General features: G+C 55.6%; 1 protein-coding gene across 1 annotated transcript in view; it reads left to right on the forward strand.

Moving 5' to 3' along the window:
• The window catches only part of VPS18 (vacuolar protein sorting 18 homolog (S. cerevisiae)), a 17,821-nt gene extending 8,414 nt beyond the window's left edge, over nt 1-9,407 (forward strand). The window contains exons 5-7 of the mRNA XM_011956674.1: nt 1,201-1,319; nt 1,405-1,472; nt 9,307-9,407. Of these exons, the coding sequence (XP_011812064.1) occupies nt 1,201-1,319; nt 1,405-1,472; nt 9,307-9,407 (288 nt within the window). The remainder of the gene's footprint in view (nt 1-1,200; nt 1,320-1,404; nt 1,473-9,306) is intronic.
• Nucleotides 9,408-19,471: the final 10,064 nt, after the last annotated feature.

Raw genomic sequence — 19,471 nt, forward strand, 5'->3', positions numbered from 1 at the left:
CCCGTCTCGGCCTCCCAAAGTGCTGGGATTACAGGCTTGAGCCACCGCGCCTGGCCTCTTTTTTTTTTTAATAGAAACAACACCTTGCTGTATTGCCTAGGCTGGTGTGCAGTGGCACGATCATAGCTCACTGCAGCCTTGAATTCCTGGGCTCAAGTGATCCTCCCACCCCAGGCTCCTGAGTAGCAAGGACTATAGATGCCACACCTGGCTAATTTTTATTTTTATTTTTTGTAGTGATGGGGGTCTTGCTAGATTGCCTAGGCTGGTATTGAACTCCTGACTTCAAGCAGTCCTCCCACCTCAGCCTCCTAGAGTGTTGGGATTACAGGCGTGAGCCACTATGCCTGGCCCCCTATCCCAATATCTATAAGATGCCAGGATGCCCAGGAACCCAATTTGAAAGACACCGTGCTGCTGATCCCACCTCCTGACTTTACAGCTGCTGAATTGCAGAAGACAAATTGGTAGCTAACAGGAGGCTCCATCCTGGATCCTGCCCCTGTCCATGAGATTCAGCCTTGATTAATGGTGTTCCCATGCTGGTTGTGAGCAGGGCATCATCCTAGGTCCTTCTTTATACTTGTTTTCCAGCTCCAGCCAAAATAGGTTGAACTGAGGAACAAGGACATACTCTGTAAAAGGGCAAGCGCAAGTCTCTGCTCTGCCCCTACTGGCCATCAGGCCAATCAAGCCCTTAGAACCTCAATTTCTTCTCCTGTAAAATGGGAATAACTGTTACAGACCTGGAAAGGCTCTCGCGAGGCTGAAATGAGAGCGGTGCCGCCCATCTGTCAAGGTAGCCCAGGGCCTGGCGCCCAAGCAGCCCCAGGCACTTGCCCTCTTCCTTTCGAGACCTGTCCCAGCACTTCCCTCACAAGGCCCTCTGACTTCTTCAGATATCAGCATGGGATTGGAAGAAAGAAGCTTGCTTGAGTAGGTTTTTCTGGTTTCTTGATGAATGGCAATTCCAATGAAAAGAGGTTCAGGATGAGAATGAGAGGAAGCCTGCGGGCATGTAGAATATGGCCACAGGTGGGACAAGAGTGCTTCCTTGGGATGGGGGCTTGGTTCCCTGAAGGAAAGGAGACAGGGCACTGCTCCAGCGCCAGGAGTCTCATAGGACAGGCCGAGGGGGCTGGGCAGACACCATGCTGGCCGCTGATCAGGCATGACTCCTCTGCCAGCCTGGCCTCGCAGGCCAGCCCAGAACTTGCACAACAGTCGGCCTGGCTGGCACTCTCCCGGGAGCTTCAGGAAGTCCCCCTTGTCCTCCCCTTGACCTTTGACCCCTTGGGCCTGCTGCCGACCAGACCAGAGTACGAGGCAGATGTTCTCTCTTTTACCTTCTGTTCCTGGTCTTTCCCTCTAAGGCTGGAACTCAGAGATACCTCAAACCCCCAGCTTCCAGCTCATCCTTCCCCAGGCTCTCAGCACGGACCAGCTGGAGCCTCCACTGGGCCGCTCTCCACGTGAGCCAGTGTGGATCCTTGGCCACAACCAGCAGGACACATGCAAGCACCCCGACTCCAGACATCCTCACAGGTGTCCTGCCCGACTACCTCCCTGTCCCAGGCCCCAGCAGGTGAAGCAGGAACAGCAGACAGAGCCTCCTTCCCTCCCTGGCATCCTCTGAACAGCCGAAGTTGGAAGAACCCTAGATATTGTTCCACATTAAACTGTGCACTCCTCGTGGCACTCAGTTTCACAATCAGATAACTCCCTCTGGTTTTCTAGTGGAATTTTTGCTTTTATTTTATAGGGTTTCTTGGCTTCTTTTTTTTTTTTTTTTTAAGCAATCAGTCTAAATTTGTCATCACACATCCCCCATTTCCGCCCCTAAGGGCCTCCTTTTCATCCCCTGGAATCTGGAAACCATATGTGTGGGCAGAAACCCCCCAGCATCCCCCACTGCACCCTGGCCCAGCCTGGCCTCCACAGGGACAACCGTGTTAGCTGGGGAAGAGTCTACACTCCACACTGGGGCTAGAAAGGGAGTTTCTCTTTGGACCTTCCCAGCTCAAGCCATGGAGAAGCCGTGTGGTCTAGTGGTTAGGGCTAGAACAGATGGGTTCTGTTCCTGGCAATCTCTTTGACTAACACCAGAAGCCTGGGAAAGTCCCCTTGACACCTAAGGGACTCAGTTTCCCCACCATCTGAGGGGCTCGGAGTTTCACCAGCTAGCTCATCTCCTACCTGCCTTGGTGGAGTTTTTGATTTGGAATTTCTGCTATGTCACTTACCAGCTGCTTGACCTTGACAAATTGCTTAACCTTTCTGAACCTCAATTTCCTCATCTATAAATTAGAGACTATTATTGTACCTACCACCTGGCTATTGTTGGGATTAAATAAGAAAACTTATTCTCAAGGGCCTCGCACCAGACGTACTGTGAAAGCTCAAGAATCAGGCGTTGTGATTGTTAACAATAAGTAGAAAGGCACAAAGAGGTGGGAGTGTGTTCTCACGAGTCTGCCCTGAGCCAGACCTGTCTGCCCCTGCCTCTCCTGCTCTGGCTGCCTGGTCCAGACCTTCCCTGGGCCTCCTCTGCTCTGGAAGGCAAGGATGCGTTACCAGTCATTGTGGGTCAGTGCTGAGTCCTGGCTGCTCGTCCCTGTCTCCATGACGACCCCAGCCCCTCCCCTCCTTCCTTCCTCAAGAGCTTTCTGTTTACTGTAAACAGCTGCCCCAGCTCAGCCCTAGCTGATCCCCCCACACCCAGGGCCAGCCAGACCCTCTCTGAACCCGGCCTGGGCTGGTGTGAAGGTTTGCACACTGCTTCCTGGGCTCCACAAGGCCTCAGACAAACTCTGTGTTTCCACCTTGCCTGGCTGGGGGGGGAGAGGAGGAGGGGAGGGGCCTGTTACCTCAGACCAGGGCAGCCAGGGCCTCAGAGACAAGGAACAGATGGGGCGTAATGGAGGAGGACCACACCAAGAGAGTTTGGTGGAGACATCTCTGGCTTGGCCTTAGACTGACCCGGGTTCAAATCCTGGCCTAGATTTGCTCACTGCATGGCCTCAGGCTGGTCACTTAACTTCTCTAAGCTTCATTCTATTTATCGATTTGTAAAATGGAGACAATAATACCTCCCTCAGAGGGTTGGCTGCTGGGCAGATTGGTAATAATGCAGGTAAAAGCCCTGGCTCAGGTCTTGACACATTGCTAGCCTACAATGATGGTGGCTGGACTATTATTTCACTTTTCAGGTCCTCTCCTTCTGCTCAGCAACCTTGCGTAAATCCCTGCCTGCTCCTTGACCTGACTTGTCTCAATCACACAAGGCTGCACATATATGTGCACAAAACACATATATATGTGTACACAGCAAACATATGAGCTGGGTAATGAAATGAAAACTCACAAGTGTATCTGAGGCACAGGAGACTCAATGAGAGCAGAGGAAGAGTCTGTTTCCTAAGCCCTTCCACAGGCCTGAGCTGGGACATCCATGTGTGCCACCATCACCAGGGCACTATTGACTTCCTCCCTCTTCCTCCACTTGGCATCCAGGATTGCACCCACCCTCCCTGCCCAGTGGAGCACAGTGCAGGGATACAGGGAATGCTCTATGGGATAGCTCCCCTTTCCTGTGGGCCAAGCTTTTAGGGCAAGATGGTCTGGGATGTGAGGCTCCTGGCTCCCAGCTCCTGATGGGTCCAAGTTGGCTCCCTTGACTCACCAGCATCCTTGGAAGTGCTGGCTAATTAACGCTGCCTTGTGAGATGAGCTTTAGACCTGCCATTTCTCTTACCACCAGGCCCGCCCAGCAGCCCTGGGGCAGAACCTGGGGTTAAGCAGGGGCATTCATCGATTTGAGTCATTCCCCACAAGCCCATGAGTAAGTATGGTGCTGGATTTCCAGACCCCTGTCCCCTCCCTGAGATCCCTGTTGGGGTCTTCCAGGGCTGAGTCTCTGTTGGTTGCAGGTACAGCCCTGGGGTTCTCTTGAGCAGGGCGTGGCGGCTGGAGGCTTTCAGGCCTAGCTAACTCCACTGCCCCCACATGGTCTTGCCCACAACCAGGTCTAACTCCAGCGTTTTACATGGTCTTGCCCACAACCAGGTCTAACTCCAGCGTTTGTGTGCTCATCCCAGCCTGGCTGCATGAGAAAGGAGAGGAGCCCCCAGTACTGAAGTCAGCCCCGCGGGTTGGGCTGGAAATTCCCCACTTCTTACCTTGGCCGCTTGAGGAAACAGCCTCCCGGCAGAGGGCCGCCTCCCGCCAGGGACTTTTCTCCTGGGGATGACATGGAATGCAGTGCAGCTGCAGGGACCCCAGCCTCACTGAGCCACACATCAACCAGCCTGAGGGGCAGGGGAGTATGTCGGTCACACAGGACCACTCTCTCCCTTGCAGGGAGCTTGGCAGCCAGGGTCCTAGAACCCATCTGAGACTTACGCAGACCTAAAGGGGGAACAGGGAGAAGGAGGCCATGGACCAGTGGTGGCCAGGAATGTACAGACTGCTGCGTGGTTCTGTAGCTGGAGCTCACCAGCCCTTCCTCCACACTCCCTTTCCCCACCCCAGTACCCAGCCTGAAACTGGCTTCCAATAGGATGGAAAGCCCTCACTGATCTTCCAGGATGGTGGTCTCCAGACTTTTTTTTTTTTAAACAGATGGGGGGGGGTCTCACTATGTTGCCCAGGCTGGTCTTGAACTTGGGGCCTCGAGTAATTCTCCTGCCTTGGCCTCCCAAAGTGCTGAGATTACAGGCGTGAGCCACTGTGTCTGGCCTCCCAAACTTTTTTTATTGTGAATATTTATGCATACACTACAGTAAAAACACATATTAAATATTATTAAAGTTTTATTTATTTATATATATTTTTGGAGACGGAATTTTGCTCTTGTTGCCCAGGCTAGAGTGCAGTGGCACGGTCTCAGCTCACTGCAACCTCCGCCTCCCAGGTTCAAGCAAATTTGCTTCAGTCTCCCAAGTCACCTAGTAGACTATGTGTTCTTTGAGTGCAGGGACTATGTCGTACTCTTCTTTATTTATTTTACTTATTATTTATATTTTTGGAGATGGAATTTTGCTCTTGTTGCCCAGGCTAGAGTGCAGTGGCACGGTCTCAGCTCACTGCAACCTCTGCCTCCCAGGTTCAAGCAAATTTGCTTCAGTCTCCCAAGTAACTGGGATTACAGGCACCCGCCACCATGCCCAGCTAATTTTTTGTATTTTTAGTACAGACGGGGTTTCACCATGTTGGCCAGGCTGGACAGGCTGGTCTCAAACTCCTGAATTCGGGTGAATTCGGGTGATTCACCTGCTTCAGTCTCCCAAATTGTTTTTTAACTAAAAAATAAATCAAAATAGAAATCATATTTCCTCCCATCCCCCCAACAAATGCCTCACTGGCCCCATACAGGCCACTGTGGAGCCCACCATGTGGATAGAGGAAGACAAGAGAGCCTCTCGGAGCAGACCATCACCCTACAAGTGGATCCAGGGCATGAGGGAGCGACTGATTTTCTTAATCCATTGCCAACCACATTGAGTAACCCACATCTGAAGCTGTTCTATTTGTTGTTGTTAACTTGAAATGAAACTTGGTCATCTTAGGCAAGGCCCTGTTGCTGTGGTGGTGGTTGTGCTGCCAGTTCCTACCCCAAAGGCCCAGGCAGCCTGTCCCATCCTAGGACCACAGCACCTGATGTAGAAAGTGAGAGGTTACCGAGGAAGAACGCCCAGCCTGTGTGTGTGTGTGTGTGTGTGTGTGTGCACATGTGTATGTGTGCGTGCACGTGCTGGGCCAGAGTGTGTCACTCCAGCAGAACCTGCCCGGTGAAGGCCTCTGCTTTCTGGACTGCTGGTCTGGGAAGCCTCACTTGTGTCACATAGGTACTGAGACACCTGCATTAACCCTTCTGATGGAGTCATAGGAACCCCTGACATGGAATTAGAATCTTTCTCTCGTCTACATCCTCACCACATGGCTGTTCAGGTAGGTGAGGCAGGCATCCATTTGTCCCTGGTGGCGGGCAGGGGGCGCCCACGGCACAGAGAGGTTCGGGAAATTGCCCAAAGTGACACCATCTGGTGGAGCTGGGTCTCGCGTGTGCTCACACCCTTCCTAGGTGTCTTTCCTCATGTTCTGCCACCCCGGTCCCACAGGGCTGCTTGACAGTTCAGAATTCTGGCCTGGGAAGAATCAGTTCCCAAGGACCCTGGGACCTCTCTCCTGTAGCTGGGGGGCAGTCTGCCCTTCCTGCCCCACTAGAGAGAAGGCAGGCCCAGGACCCTCTCCCTGTCCTTAGACATGTGGGCCGGTGGATAACAGTCTTCGCAGGAGCAGGGTCCCTGCTGGTAGAGGAGAGAGGCCTGACTTTTCTGCCAAGGCCAGAGTTGCCCCTGGCTCCAGCTCGCCTGACTGGATCTGGGGCCAGGGCTTCCTCCTTCATTCAAAAGCTCGGCTCTCTGAGGGTGGCGGGGGGAGGGTGAAGGGCTCAACCTCCAGCCCCTCCCCCCCTCACTGACAGCTGTAATCTGCTTGGGAAAATCTCTTTTTTTTTTCTGCACAGGAAAAAATATTAGTTGTCCCGATAACAAGGAAAACAAAATCTAGCGCAGGGCATCAGAGACTTCCTGAGGCGGGAAACAATGTCCAGTGGAGAGCTCAGTGGAGAAGGCCCGAGCTGGGAGGCCGAGGGGGAGCTGAGAGACGACACTGGTCCAGTCCCATCCGGCCAGGGGGGAGGGGCATGACAGATCGAGGAACTCGGAAAAAAGATTTCCCCCCAAAACCTTGAAGTCTGGGCTGTTGAGCTATATCCGGGAAATGATTCAGGACCAGAGCACGTCCCTGCCTGGGGCCAGGCCCCATTGGCTCAGGTGCTCCGGGTCTACCTTCTTTCCCTCCCAGTCCCCAGCCTGCTCTCCCAGGTGCTACTCCAGGCCTGGGGGCCTGGAGAGTGAGGCAGTAGGGTCCCTTCGGAGGTGGTGGCTGAGGCCACAGGTGCCTCACAGGCAACCCACGCCTCCTCCCACCCCCGGGGCACCTTGCTTTGTCTGCCCACAACTGCTTCCCTGGGTAACTTTCCACTAAGGGAGAGGGTCAAGAAGATGAGGACCTCTCCAAAGGCCTCGAGACTCTGGTCCCCTCCACCTCTACCAGGAGACTGTGGCAATGGGCAGCGGTTCTAGGAGCTTGCCATGGGGGGCTTATGAGGGAGGGCTCCAATCCCAACTGCCTAGCCGTGGATGCGGGGAAACTGGGCTGTTGGGTCCAGTGGGCGTGGCCTCTGAGCACTGTGGGCCTCAGCGAAGGGACAGGAGGAGGAACAGGAGGCCCTGTGCTTCTAGGTAGCAGTACCCCTCAACCCTGGCTGCACACGGGGTCACTGGAGAGCTTTTGGAAAATACCAGTGCCTCCAAGGCCTCATCTCAGAACAGTTCTATCAGGGTGCCCACAGGAGCTACTCAGGCGATCCTGTTGCATGGCCAGGGCAGAGAACTCCTGCTCCATGGCCCTGTAACCCTTTGGTCACTTTCTGGCTGGCCCCTTCCACCTCTGCCAGCAGAACTGGCCCCTCCGTTTCAGATTGGAGCCCCTCAGAGATGCCCACCTAGCAGGTGGCTGCCTGAGGTGCCCACAGAGCTCCCTGCCCCAGCTGGAGGCCAGTTGTCCAGTCCAATAGCAGGTTCTGGGTTACCCCTACTCCCTCCCTCTGCTCCTTCTCTTTCCCCCTGGGCAGTGATGCTGGGGCCTTTGTTCTCAGCCAACAGGAGTGTGACCAGAAACCTACCCGCAGTTTAATTACAGTCCCACTCAGTGGCCATAGGCTGGCCACAGTCCTCATTCAGCCTGTAGCTAGGCCAGCCTGGCGCAGCTCCTCCCCACATCCCAGGGTCATGCCAGCTTTGTTCTCAGGAGGACCCGCTACTCCTTCCCCCGGTGCCCTCAGCCCTTGCTCTGCACAAGGCCCTTGGGGAGGTGCAGAGGGAGGCCTGGGCTCTGAACACAGAAGCTGGGACGTTACCCAAGCACGGGGGACCCTGGCAGGGTGCTGATGCTATTGCTTGCTGAATCATGGGCTGACACAGTACAATCCTTGAAGTCAGAGAGGTGATTTCTGGTCCATTTTTGATTGGTTACAAGCATGTACCAGTCACCTACTAAGCACTGGATCTGTGGGGGGATATGCAGAGGGAGAAAGTCATAGTTCTGCTCTCCAAGGCCTTTTTTTTTTTGAGACGGAGTCTCGCTCTGTCGCCCAGGCTGGAGTGCAGTGGCCAGATCTCAGCTCCCTGCAAGCTCCGCCTCCCGGGTTTACGCCATTCTCCTGCCTCAGCCTCCCGAGTAGCTGGGACCACAGGTGTCTGCCACCTCGCCCAGCTAGTTTTTTGTATTTTTTTAGTAGAGACGGAGTTTCACCGTGTTAGCCGGGATGGTCTCGATCTCCTGACCTCGTGATCTACCCGTCTCGGCCTCCCGAAGTGCTGGGATTACAGGCTTGAGCCACCGCGCCAGGCCTCTCCAAGGCCTTTTAAAGGCAGAGCGAAGGACAGTGCTTACAGTAATGAGCTACCACAAGGTAGTACCATTTATATTCCCCGCAACCTTTCCAGGAACTCCCCACTGGCATGGCATAGGGAATATTATTAAGTGAAATATGTTAAGTGAATATTTGTTACTTAAGTAGAGCATAGAATGTCCCTTCTCTGGCATTACAGATAGAGGGAGACATCTCAGGGGTCAGGGACAGAATGGGTTTCAATTGCATCAAATGTTGGAGAAGGCCAGGCGCAGTGGCTTATACCTGTAATCCCAGCACTTTGGAATGCCGACGGGGGCAGATTGCTTGAGCCTGGGAGTTCAAGACCAACCTGAGCAACATGGTAAAACCCCATCTCTACTAAAAATACAAAAAATTAGCTGAGTGAGGTGGTGGGCACCTATAGTCCCAGCTACGTGGGAGGCTGAGGTGGGACGATCACCCAAGCCTGGGAGGTGGAGGCTACAGTGGCCTGCGATCCTGCCACTGCACTCTAGCATGGGTGACAGAATTTACATAAATATATATATATATATATATAGCCATGTTGGAAGAGGCAGAGGATGGAATGAACCCGGACCTGCAAGCTCGCCATAGAGGAGCACTCACTAAGATCCCTTTTGGTTCCTGGCCGGGCTGTTACTAGCTGAGGGGGCTTGCAAGTCCCTGGGGTCTGTCTAGAGGGCCTGTGGGTGACCACCCCCTCTGCTCAAGTGGTCTTGCCCACCTGGAGGTTCACCAAAGCCTGAGAAGCAGGACCACAGAATAGGCTTTTTTCTCCTCTTAAGGGGGGCTTCTTGCTCTAGGATTCCCAGGGGTCTCCCCTTTCCCTCTGGAGGAGCCCAACACAGCCCTTTCCCCCATTGAGGTATTTTCCAAACAGGTGGAGGATGCTGTGGCCCAGTAGCCACCTGGCTGCGGGAGAGGGGAAGCCCAGTGCACGTCCCTGTGGCTTCTCTCAAGCTGCGGCCGCTCCTCACGAGCTTAGGCTCTGACTCTTGGACTGGGCAGTGGGCAGCAGCTTCAGGAGCTTGGAGTGAGGGGGCTTATGAGGGAGGGGGTCCAGTCCCAGCTGCCTAGCTGTGGGTACTAACAGGCCACGCTGGGGCGGGGTCGGGGGGGCAAATAGATTGAGGGGGGCACCACCACCTGCTTTTCCTTGTTTTGTTTTCAGGGCACTAATTACTGTGCTGAGCTCCGAGCTGCCTAATGAGGCCGTTTGGATTTCCTGTTGTTCTGGCTTCCCAAGACCCTTAAAGGGCCAGCGTGGAACTGAGAGTGTGATCTGGGTGGGACACCAACTTCTCTGGTGGGGGTAAGCACAGAGGGGCTATCCCCGGATTTGGCTTGAATGCCAGGGGCAGTGAACGGATGAGGGGCTGGTCCAGTTCGCTGCTCCCACGCCTCTGTGAGTACCCGCTCAGAAGTGCCCATGCCGGAAGCAGGAGCTTCAGAGTTGCGTAGCCTGGCCAGGGCATGGGGTGGGGAGGGGGAGGCAAGGAGGCCAGGGCTGAGGAGGAAAGGCTGGTGATGTCACCAGTGCCCAGACTGTGAGAACCGCTGCAGCCCCAGGCAGGAGGGAAACGCTGTGATGTCCTGCCTCCCCACTGGAAAATAAACACTTGTTGTCTGAGTGGGCAGCACCACTTCCAGAGGGGCAGGCTGGCGAGCCTAGGGGCCCAGAAACAGGCCCGAGCCCAACGTTGGGCAGAGATCTTTGCCCAGGCTGGATGCACGAAGGTCAGGCTGCCCCTGACCTAGCCCCACTGTTGCACACCACCCAGCAAGGCCCATGGGCTGTGCTGGTCCCCTCTGCACCTTAGGGCTCTTCCGTGCATGCAGAGGAGCTGAGCATGGCTGAGCCCACTTCCTTAATGGACTGGCAGGGCAGGAGGGCACTCATCTGCCCGCCTGTGTCTGCCTCCTATTTGGGGCACAGCCTCCGCCCCAGGACCTATCCCAAGTGCCTCTCAGGCTGCCCCAGGCGGTGAGTCCCCTGGGCCCCTAGTATGCCTGGCCTACAGCACCCTCCCCCCCAGACAGGGTGACGACATTGTTGTTCTTATACGGGGCCTTCCGCCTGAAGTTCCGGCTCTGCTAAATGGTGGGAATGAGGGTCCACGGGACAAAGCCAGCCTGGTTCCCGCAGCCATCTCAGAATGGACGGAATCCCCATTGTGTGCGGGCGCCTTGTGCCCACCCTCCCCTTACCCTCGCCGGACGTTGCCAACAAACAGCTCATTGAGCCCAGGGAGGGGCCCAGGAGACAACAATGTCCCCCAGCCGGCCAGAGCAGTGAACTCAGCTAGGGGTGGGAGCTGCCACAGAGGCTGGAGGGTGATGATCTAAGCCTGGGAGACCTGAGTCTGACCTGGGTCTGGCCTCCCTGGTGAGGGTGAGAAGGGCTGACCTGGCGGCCTCACCCTGGCTGCTCCACCCCCAGCTCGAGCTGGAAGCTTCTTGTGGCCCAGCCTAGGGGACCAAGGAGGTACAGCAGGCTGTCCACAGGACCCAGCAGAGCCATTCCAGGCCCAAGGGGCTAGTGGACCCCCCTCTTGCAGTGCCATTCTGGAATTCTCTCCGCAGGGCCTAGGCCGAAGCCCTCCCAAACCATCAGCCCAGTGCCAAGCATGTGTCGGGACTTTCAGATCCACAAGAGGCTGCACTTTCTGTAACCAGGACCATCTAAAGAGCATGCAGCACCCTGGAGAGGGGGTGAGAGTCCTGTCCCCAGAGGTATTCAAGTCATTAGTTATTGAATGTGGTGTTGGTCCAAGTGCCCTTCAGAGCTCACCTCACCCTGAGCTTCTAACATAGGGGCCCAAATCATTCCCCCAAGGTACCTCTGGACTCCCTTTTTGCATTCCAGGCTTGAGCCAACCTTTCTCCTCTTCCAGGCAGTCTGGGCTGCCAGGAAGGGCCTCGGGCCTCTAAGGGGAAAAGGAGGCAGGGGAGAGGGCTGACCAGGACAGCAGCATGGCCAAAGCTGCCCCCACTTTCAGTATGGTTGCCAGGGAAGCCCTGATGCGAGTCTCATGTTTGCAGGGGCCTATCTGGAAAGCAGAAGGTGAGAGGAGAGAGAAGCTGCCTTCAGGGAAAGTGTGGAGTCTATCTCAGCCAGTCATCAGGCCTCTAGCATTCTTAGGTGCATAGGAGCCACCAACTCAGGGACAGGACTCAGAAATAAGTGCTCACCTGGTCACCAGACACAGATAAGAAATGTTCCTAGCTGCCTCTGGGCTTTTTTCTGTACCTCCCTGCTCCAGACTACCCTGCATACCACTGCTAGAGAGCATGCAGAGGGCACTCTCCTCTGCTCAAGAACCCACAGGCTCCCTAGTACCTGTCAATCAAATCCAAATTCATCTGCCTGGTGGGTTTCCATGCCACAGCTATGTAACTTCATGTCCACCCCTCCACAGGCAAAGTCTCTGCCCCAGCCATACTTGCTTCATTTGCACCCAGATCCTTTGCCTCTCTTCATTCCCCCACCAGGAATGCCCTCTCTTGTCTTTTTTTTTTTTTTTTTGAGATAGCGTCTCACTTTCTCACCCAGGCTGGAGTGCAATGGCATGATCTTGGCTCACTGTAACCTCTGCCTCCCAGGTTCAAGCAATTCTCCTGCCTCTGCCTCCCGAGTAGCTGGGATTACAGGCGCCCGCCACCACACCTGGCTAATTTTTGTAGTTTTAGTAGAGACAGGGTTTCACCATGTTGCCCAGGCTGGTCTTGAACTCCTGAGCTCAGGCAATCCACCCGTCTCGGCCTCCCAATGTGCTAGGATTACAGGTGTGAGCCACCGCCCCCACACCCCTACCCCCTTCTCTTTATCTAAATTCTGTTCTTTTTCCAGGCCCAGTGTAATCCCTCCTCCCCTACAAAGCCTCCTGTAACCCTCGGGGCCCCAGTTCCTCTCTGAAGCCTGTTCCACAGGTTATCACACTCCTTTTCACGTGCTTCTATCTCATTTCCAGCTGCTGTGAACAACAAGGGCTGAATTTTATGTTCCTCTGTGGCCTTACTAACCCGAGCCCAGTGCTAGGCATGTGGTAGACCTCATCCACAACTGAGTGGCTGATGGACCCAAACTCTGCATGTGCGCATCACACACACACAGGGTCCTGGGAACACTAACCATGGGGCCTATAGGGCCATGCCCCAGATAGAATGTACCTTTGGCATGTATTCTTTTCTCTTGGTGGTGGTTTTGATAGACTTGTCCCAGGTCTCCCCAGCTTCCTCCTCACCTGGAGAAAGAGTGTAGTAAGGGGATGGGGGTTAAGCCACAGGAGGAGAGGAGGGGAGGCAGGAGAAGGGAGTCAGCCATGGGGAAGCACAGGGATCTCAGCAGCCACAATGGCTCCAACAATAGCAGTGTTCACGCTGCCCAAGCAGGACTCTTGAGACTGGGGCAAGTGGGCCCGAGCGTGGATACCTATTTCTTTTTTTTTTTTTTTGTTTCCTTTTTGAGACAGAATCTTGCTCTGTTGCCCAGGCTAGAATGAAGTGACATGATCTTGGCTCACTGCAACCTCTACCTCAATGTTTCAAGGGATTATCCTGCCTCAGTCTCCTAAGTAGCTGGGATTATAGGCGCCCACCACCACACCCAGCTAAACTTTTAAATTACTATTTTTAATAGAGATGGGGTTTTGGCACGTTGGCTAGGCTGGTCTTCAAACTCCTGGGCCCAATGATTTGCCCATCTCGGCCTCCCAAAGTGCTGGGATCACAGGTATGAGCTACTGTGCCTGGTTAATGTCTATTTATTTATTTTATTTACTTTTATTTTTATGGTTTTGGGACAGAGTTTTGCTCTTGGCACCCAGGTTAAAGTGCAATGGCTCGATCTTGACTCACTGCAACCTCTGCCTCCCAGGTTCAAGCGATTGTCCTGCCTCAGCCTCCCAAGTAGCTGGGATTACAGACACCTGCCACCACGCCCAGCTGATTTTTGTATTTTTAGTAGAGATGAGGTTTCGCCATGTTGGCCAGGCTGGTCTTGAAGTCCTGACCTCAGGTGATCCATCTGCCTCAGCCTCCCAAAGTGCTGGGATTACAGGCGTCAGCCACTGCGCCTGATTGATGCCTGTCTATTTCTAAACATACAGAGTTGGTGGAGGCTGTTACTGAAACCCCTGGTGCTAAACACCCTAACTACACTGTCGCTTGGGAAATTCTCTGTAAGCTCCCAGATCTTAAATCCAGCCTGCCCCTTTGCTGCAAAATTTGTGTGGCTGGACAGCTCCACTGGGCTTGATTTTCTGAGAGCTGCACCCAGAGGGATGGGGGCAGGAGAGGCAAAGTGAGCTTGGCTCACAGTGGTCTAAACGTTGTCCAGAAAACTCCTTGGGGCTCCCAGGGAGCCTAGCTCCTGGTGCCTCCAGGTTTCTCTGGACTTCTTCCCTGGGGAAAGTCTAGACACAAGGAGAATTCTCTGGGCTGGGGTTTCTTTGCTAATCACAGGCAAGGCAAGTTACTCATTAGCAAGCATCAACGTGCAATTCTCATCAGTTCAGGGGAGAGTTCAACCTGGATTAACAACTGGGATCCACTGTATAGACACTCTGTCACAGGAAGTTCTCCCATACGTCTAACCTAAATCCTTCCTGCCACAATTGAAGCCTGTTTCCTCTCATTCTGACTGTGGTGGGAGAAGGAGACAGCCGGTCATCATCCTCTGCTTAAGACCCATCACCTACTTGACCATGGCAGTGGGATTCCTCCCCAGCCTTCTCCAGGGAACAGGGGCCTGCCTGTTCAGGCCTTGATCACAGTTGGCATCTGTCCCCCGACTCTCCCCCTGTTTCTTCCTCTGTGTCTGAGAGTATTTGAAACACTACTTCCTGGTTCAGGCTTGACCCTTCTTTCCAGGGAGTCTGCTGGGGAGCAGGGCCGATCTAAGTACGGCCCACTCCCAGGTTGCCCCATTGGGAGAGAGTGAGGCGTGGCGCCATCCCTGCCTCATGCTTGCTTCAGGTCCTGGGTGGCAGCTGGGATCAGAGATCAGAGGCTATGTGGAAAAATGAGGAAAGGTCAGGGTTTCTTCCAGAAGACGAATTGTCACTCAGTGGGGTGAAGGCGGAGGACACGCAAGGACCTGGGGACACCAAGAGATTGGGGCAGTCACGGGCCTGGATGCTGATGGAAGGCCAGAGCCAGAGGAGAGGTGTGAAGCTGCCGGGGAAGGTGGGGCTGGGAGAGCTTCCCAGCTGGCAAAGGTCACAGAGGAAACAGGTTTCAGGGATGGGCAAGCAGTATCCTGAGAGGGGGCAAGAGGAGAGGACAGTGAGGTGAGCACAGCCAGGGTGGAGGATGAGCAGGTAAGGAAGCTTTTACAGGGGAGGCAAAACCTCAGGGTAGGGAGGCAGGTCCAAGAGGGTGGCTGAACCCCTGCTTTCAGGTCAGGCTCTGCTCCCCCACCCCACCATGTCCTTCAGCACAAGTTCTCTTTTGCCCCAGTGACTCCCAGCAATGCTTTGCCCTGTGCCCTCCATTCTCTGACCCTACAAGACCTCTCAGAGGCCTCTGAGCCCTATAGGATCCAGGTGGGGAGGCAAGGCCAGGCTCGGGCCAGGCCTCCTACCTAGGGGTCTTCATGCAGAGGCTGCCCTGAGCCTTCCCTCCCTTTCCCTGAGCCTCCCTGCTTGCTGGCTAGGGTAGGGACAGGAAGGAGCTAGGGAAGGGGAAGCTGGGGGCTCTGGGAAAGTTGCTGCGGAGGCTGCCCTAAACCCTGGCCTGCTCCATGGCTGGAAATACCCACTGCGTGGCTCCTGGCCCTAGCTTTCCAGGCATTCCCTGGGTTTGGCAAATGAAGCTGGGGCAGCTGCCGGGTCACCATAACTCAAGCCCTTGCAGCAAGGCCTATCTAGGCTTCTCCAGCCGGCAGGTCTTCACCCTGCCCCCTCTTCTTTCTCTCCTGCTGACCAGCACCCAGGAGGCCTGGAGAGAATGTCTACCGGCCATGAGTCATGGTTAGAAGATGCTTCTCATGTGGAGGACCATCAGCTTCTCCTCTCTTGGGCCCATTGTCTCTGCAGACCCAAGCTGTTCTTCTCCAGAAGAAGACGGCCCAGTCTATACCAGTTACCCCAGTGCCAGGCATCTCCTGCACTGGAGCTTCTGAGAAGGCAAGGGAGTCTGCAACTAGCCTAGGCCCTCGGGCTCCTGGGGAACCTGGGAGGAGGAGACGGGAGGCCCTCCTGGTCTTGTGAGAAGCAAGAGCAGGGACTCTATCTCCTACCAAGGGTCCCAGCCACTTGGACATCCCTTCCTTGGCACATTTGTGTCATGAGCCATCCACCAGTGGACGGTCCAGCCCGGTCAGTTTGCTCTCTTGGTGACATAGAGAGGGCTGATCTGCCAAGACCTCCCAGGACCAGGGCGGAAGATGCCCCTCTTTCCTGCCACAGGCCTCGGCTCTGAACTGCCACCATGAAGGAGGAGGGTTCCAATTTGAAACCTACACTTGGCCCTGGCAGGAGTGCCGTCTTGGTTTCCAAAGGCCAAGAATGTGAGCGGTTAGTTCCTCCAAACCTTCATATCTTCCCCAAACCCATTCTCAAAGCTCCAGTCTTCTCCCTCTAGTCAAGAACTTTGTCACACCCTTTCGCCACAAAAAGGACCTCAAACAGTTGGCTTTTTCCACAGGGTCTGGATCCCTTCTGAGCCCTACCTAACTTTCCTCTCTTTTTCCCCACCCTCTGCTCCTCATGCCTCATCCCTTATGAGCATTTGTCTTTGGTTCTGCTTTTTCCTTCATTTCCTTCTGGAACTCATTTGCAGTCAGGGAGCTCCCCTCCACTCCAAGTCTGCCCCTGACTGTCTGGATGTCACCTGGGGGAAAGGAAATGACTGTTTATTGGGTTGCATGAATGCATAATCTGATACAGTCCCTCAGCCACTCTCTAAGGCTCCAAGGTTGTTATTATTATTATTATTACTATTACTATTTGAGACAGAGTCTCGTTCTGTCACCCAGGCTGGAGTGCAGTGGCATGATCTCTGCTCACTGCAACCTCTGCCTCCCAGCTTCAAGCAATTCTCCTCCCTCAGCCTCTTGAGTAGCTGGGATTACAGGTGAACACCACCATGCCTGGCTAATTTTTGTATTTTTTTGGTAGAGACGGGGTTTCACCATGTTGGCCAGGCTGGTCTTGAACTCCTGACCTCAAGTGATCCGCCCTCCTCAGCCTCCCAAAGTGCTGGGCTTACAGACATGAGCCACTACACCCGGCCATCCCTATTATTATTATCCCATTGCACAGATGAGAAAAGTGAGTGTAGAGCTAGAGTTAAGTTACAAGCCCAAGACCACATGGTTAGGAAGTGCCAAGAAGCAGGTCCATGTCAAGCTTATTCACTTGCCTCTTCCCCATCTCTGCTCAGTCCCCCCGAGGGAGATTCTTCAGAGTTTGATGTCCCTCAGCGCCCATGCCCTTCCCTTCCTTCTCACCGGGGCCCTTCTTATCATCAGTCACTGCATTCTGTTCCTCCCTTGAAGCCCCCAGATGAGTTCTCAAGGCCACCACCAAGTCATCACTTTCCTCTCTCCTCGGCCAGTCTCAGGCCTGTTCTATGGGGAACCCACTCTGTCCCGCGGGAAAAACCCGCAGCAGGCAGTTCCTTGTGGGGGCTCCAGAGAGAGTTGAAGGAGGCCACGCGGGGCACCGCCCGCTGAGCGGGAATCCCGTCCCTAACCGCTGGCGCCCCTCGAGGGGAGGGGCGAGGGCGGAGGTGGTTCTGCTGCGGCATCTGTCCCAGGCGGGCGGGAAGCTGCTGCATTAAATTGTAAAATCGATTTATTGACCGGCAGGTGCGAGCAGCGGCAGATGGAGAGTAGCCCTGCCGGGGCGCATCTGCGGGGAGCGGCGGCATCGATCCCGGCCCCCCTCTGAAACCCGTCGGTCCTGGGCCTTTCTCGCCAGCTCACTCCCAATTGTAGGGCCAAGGTCCTCAAAACTGCGGCGCCTGAGTGGCTAGGGTAGCTCGACTCCCTCCCCCCACACCCTCCTGGCCTCAGGCCCCGGGCTGCGCCCCCACGGCTGCCAGGCTCTGCCAGTCCCACTGCCCCAGTTGGCACGCGGCGGCCCGGGCTGACGCGTGGCAGCGCCCTGCGGCAGATGAGGCACACGCCGGCCTCATTTCAATGTGAATGGATCGAATGGAGCAGCCATGTGGCAGCAACAGTTTGCAAATCTCCACGCCTTCTGTGCAGCTCCCCGGCCGCCGCTCCCTACACGTGGCCCCTTCTCCGCAGCGACCGCGGCGGCGCCCCTCAAGGCTTAAGCGCCCCGCCCAAGCCAGGCCTGCTTCCCCGCCCCTGGTCTGCCCAGCGGGCACGGTGGCCCGGCCCCCACCAAGTTCCTACCCGGGTGCAGTGTGCCCCGCGAAGAGCGCCGTCCCCTGGGAGGGGGTTGGGGAGAGGAGAGGCAAACCGCGCTGAAGGTCTCGGAGCTGCGCCTGCGGCCCTGGGGAGGGCACGGAGGCTACGCTGCCGGGAAGCAGTCCCGAGGCTCTACGCGGCTCCCGTTGAACCCCAATAACCCGGGGTCAGCTTGGGGACACGGCTGGAAGGCGACCTTGGCGTTTCCCGGTCCTCAGTGCCGGTTCTTCCGGCTGGGGGACTGTGCGCAATGGCTAAGCGTAGGGGGACCGCAGAAGCAGAAGGCCTCTAGGGGCAGAGGCGGTGGGCTTTTCGTGAAGCCAGGCCTGGACCCTGCACCCGCTTCCGACGTTGGGGAGTGTTGAGGGTGCGGTCGGATTGAGGAACTCTGGGCCTGCGGAGGGTCAGTGGTCGTTCGGACTCTGGGTCTATCTGTGCACCCTCTCCACGGTGTTGTGGAGGGTCTGCGTCAGGGGCGGGGGCAGCCGACTTCGACGGAGGTCCAGCCCCACGGTCATCCGTGGCCTCCCATCGCCTCTCAGCCTCCTGCTCCAGTGTGCCCCCAGGATGACGCGTGTAGCGTTCTTCCGCCCGCAAGTCCGAAAGTCCCGAGTGGGAGAAGAAGAGAAAAGCAGCCCCAGCTGCGGGGCGGAGAGAAACACTTGCGGCCTTCGCATTGGGCTTCCCACCCGCAGCGTGACCCTCTCCTGCTCAGCAAATGTGGGCAAAGCTCGACCGCAGCGTGTGGGAGCGCTCGTAGTTACCCAGGGCCGAGGGTGGCAGTGCTCTAGCCCAGGAATGAGCTTCTGGGACAGCGCCTCCGCAAATAGGTGTTTCATGAATGTCTTTTGATGCTGAGAATTTAACCCTTTCCTCTTCTGGTCAGAGCCTTTCTAGATCTCTGGGATCCCCTGGGTTCCGCCTCTCTGAAGATGATAATCCCAACTTTTGTTAGGTCCTTGATAATTTGCAAAGTACATTTGGGCACATTAGTCTGGGCGTGTATGAGGGAAGAGAGTGTTCCAGATTTTCCAGTATTGGGAGAGATGCCTTCTGTGGGACTAGAAGTCTCCCTTGAGGTTCAGGTAAGCAGGGCCAGCGCCAGAAAAGGAGGGCGTTTTTATTAACTCCTGGGCCAGGATTTGGAGTTGAGAGAGGACAGGGCTAGGTAAGGCTAGATGCCAGCTTGGAGGAGAGCAAGCAGCACCTGCTGGCATCTTAGAGAGGCAAGTCCAGGGATCCAGAGGGTATAGGCGGAGAGAAGATCTGGGAGCCCACTTGCCAGGATCGCCGGGAGGCACGCCCCGGACTCCCCCTCCCTCGGGCCTGGGACTCCGCCTGCCCATAACCTACATTAACTCCCGAGCGCAGCCTGGGCCCATCTGCCGCCCCGCCCCACCTCGGTTCCCCACGCCAACCCGCTCGCGCCAGATGGTGACTGGGAGGGGTGGCCGTGCGTGGGGGACCCCGGAGCCCGTCTCCTCACCTCGCCCCTCCCCCAACCCACGCTCCCAACCTCTTGTTTCTCATCCTTCCCCCCCAACACCCGCCCCCGAGTCCTCCACTACCACCACCCAAGTCAAAAA

This window comes from Colobus angolensis, unplaced genomic scaffold (genome assembly GCF_000951035.1).
Source record: "Colobus angolensis palliatus isolate OR3802 unplaced genomic scaffold, Cang.pa_1.0 Scaffold420, whole genome shotgun sequence".
Lineage (NCBI taxonomy): Eukaryota > Metazoa > Chordata > Mammalia > Primates > Cercopithecidae > Colobus > Colobus angolensis.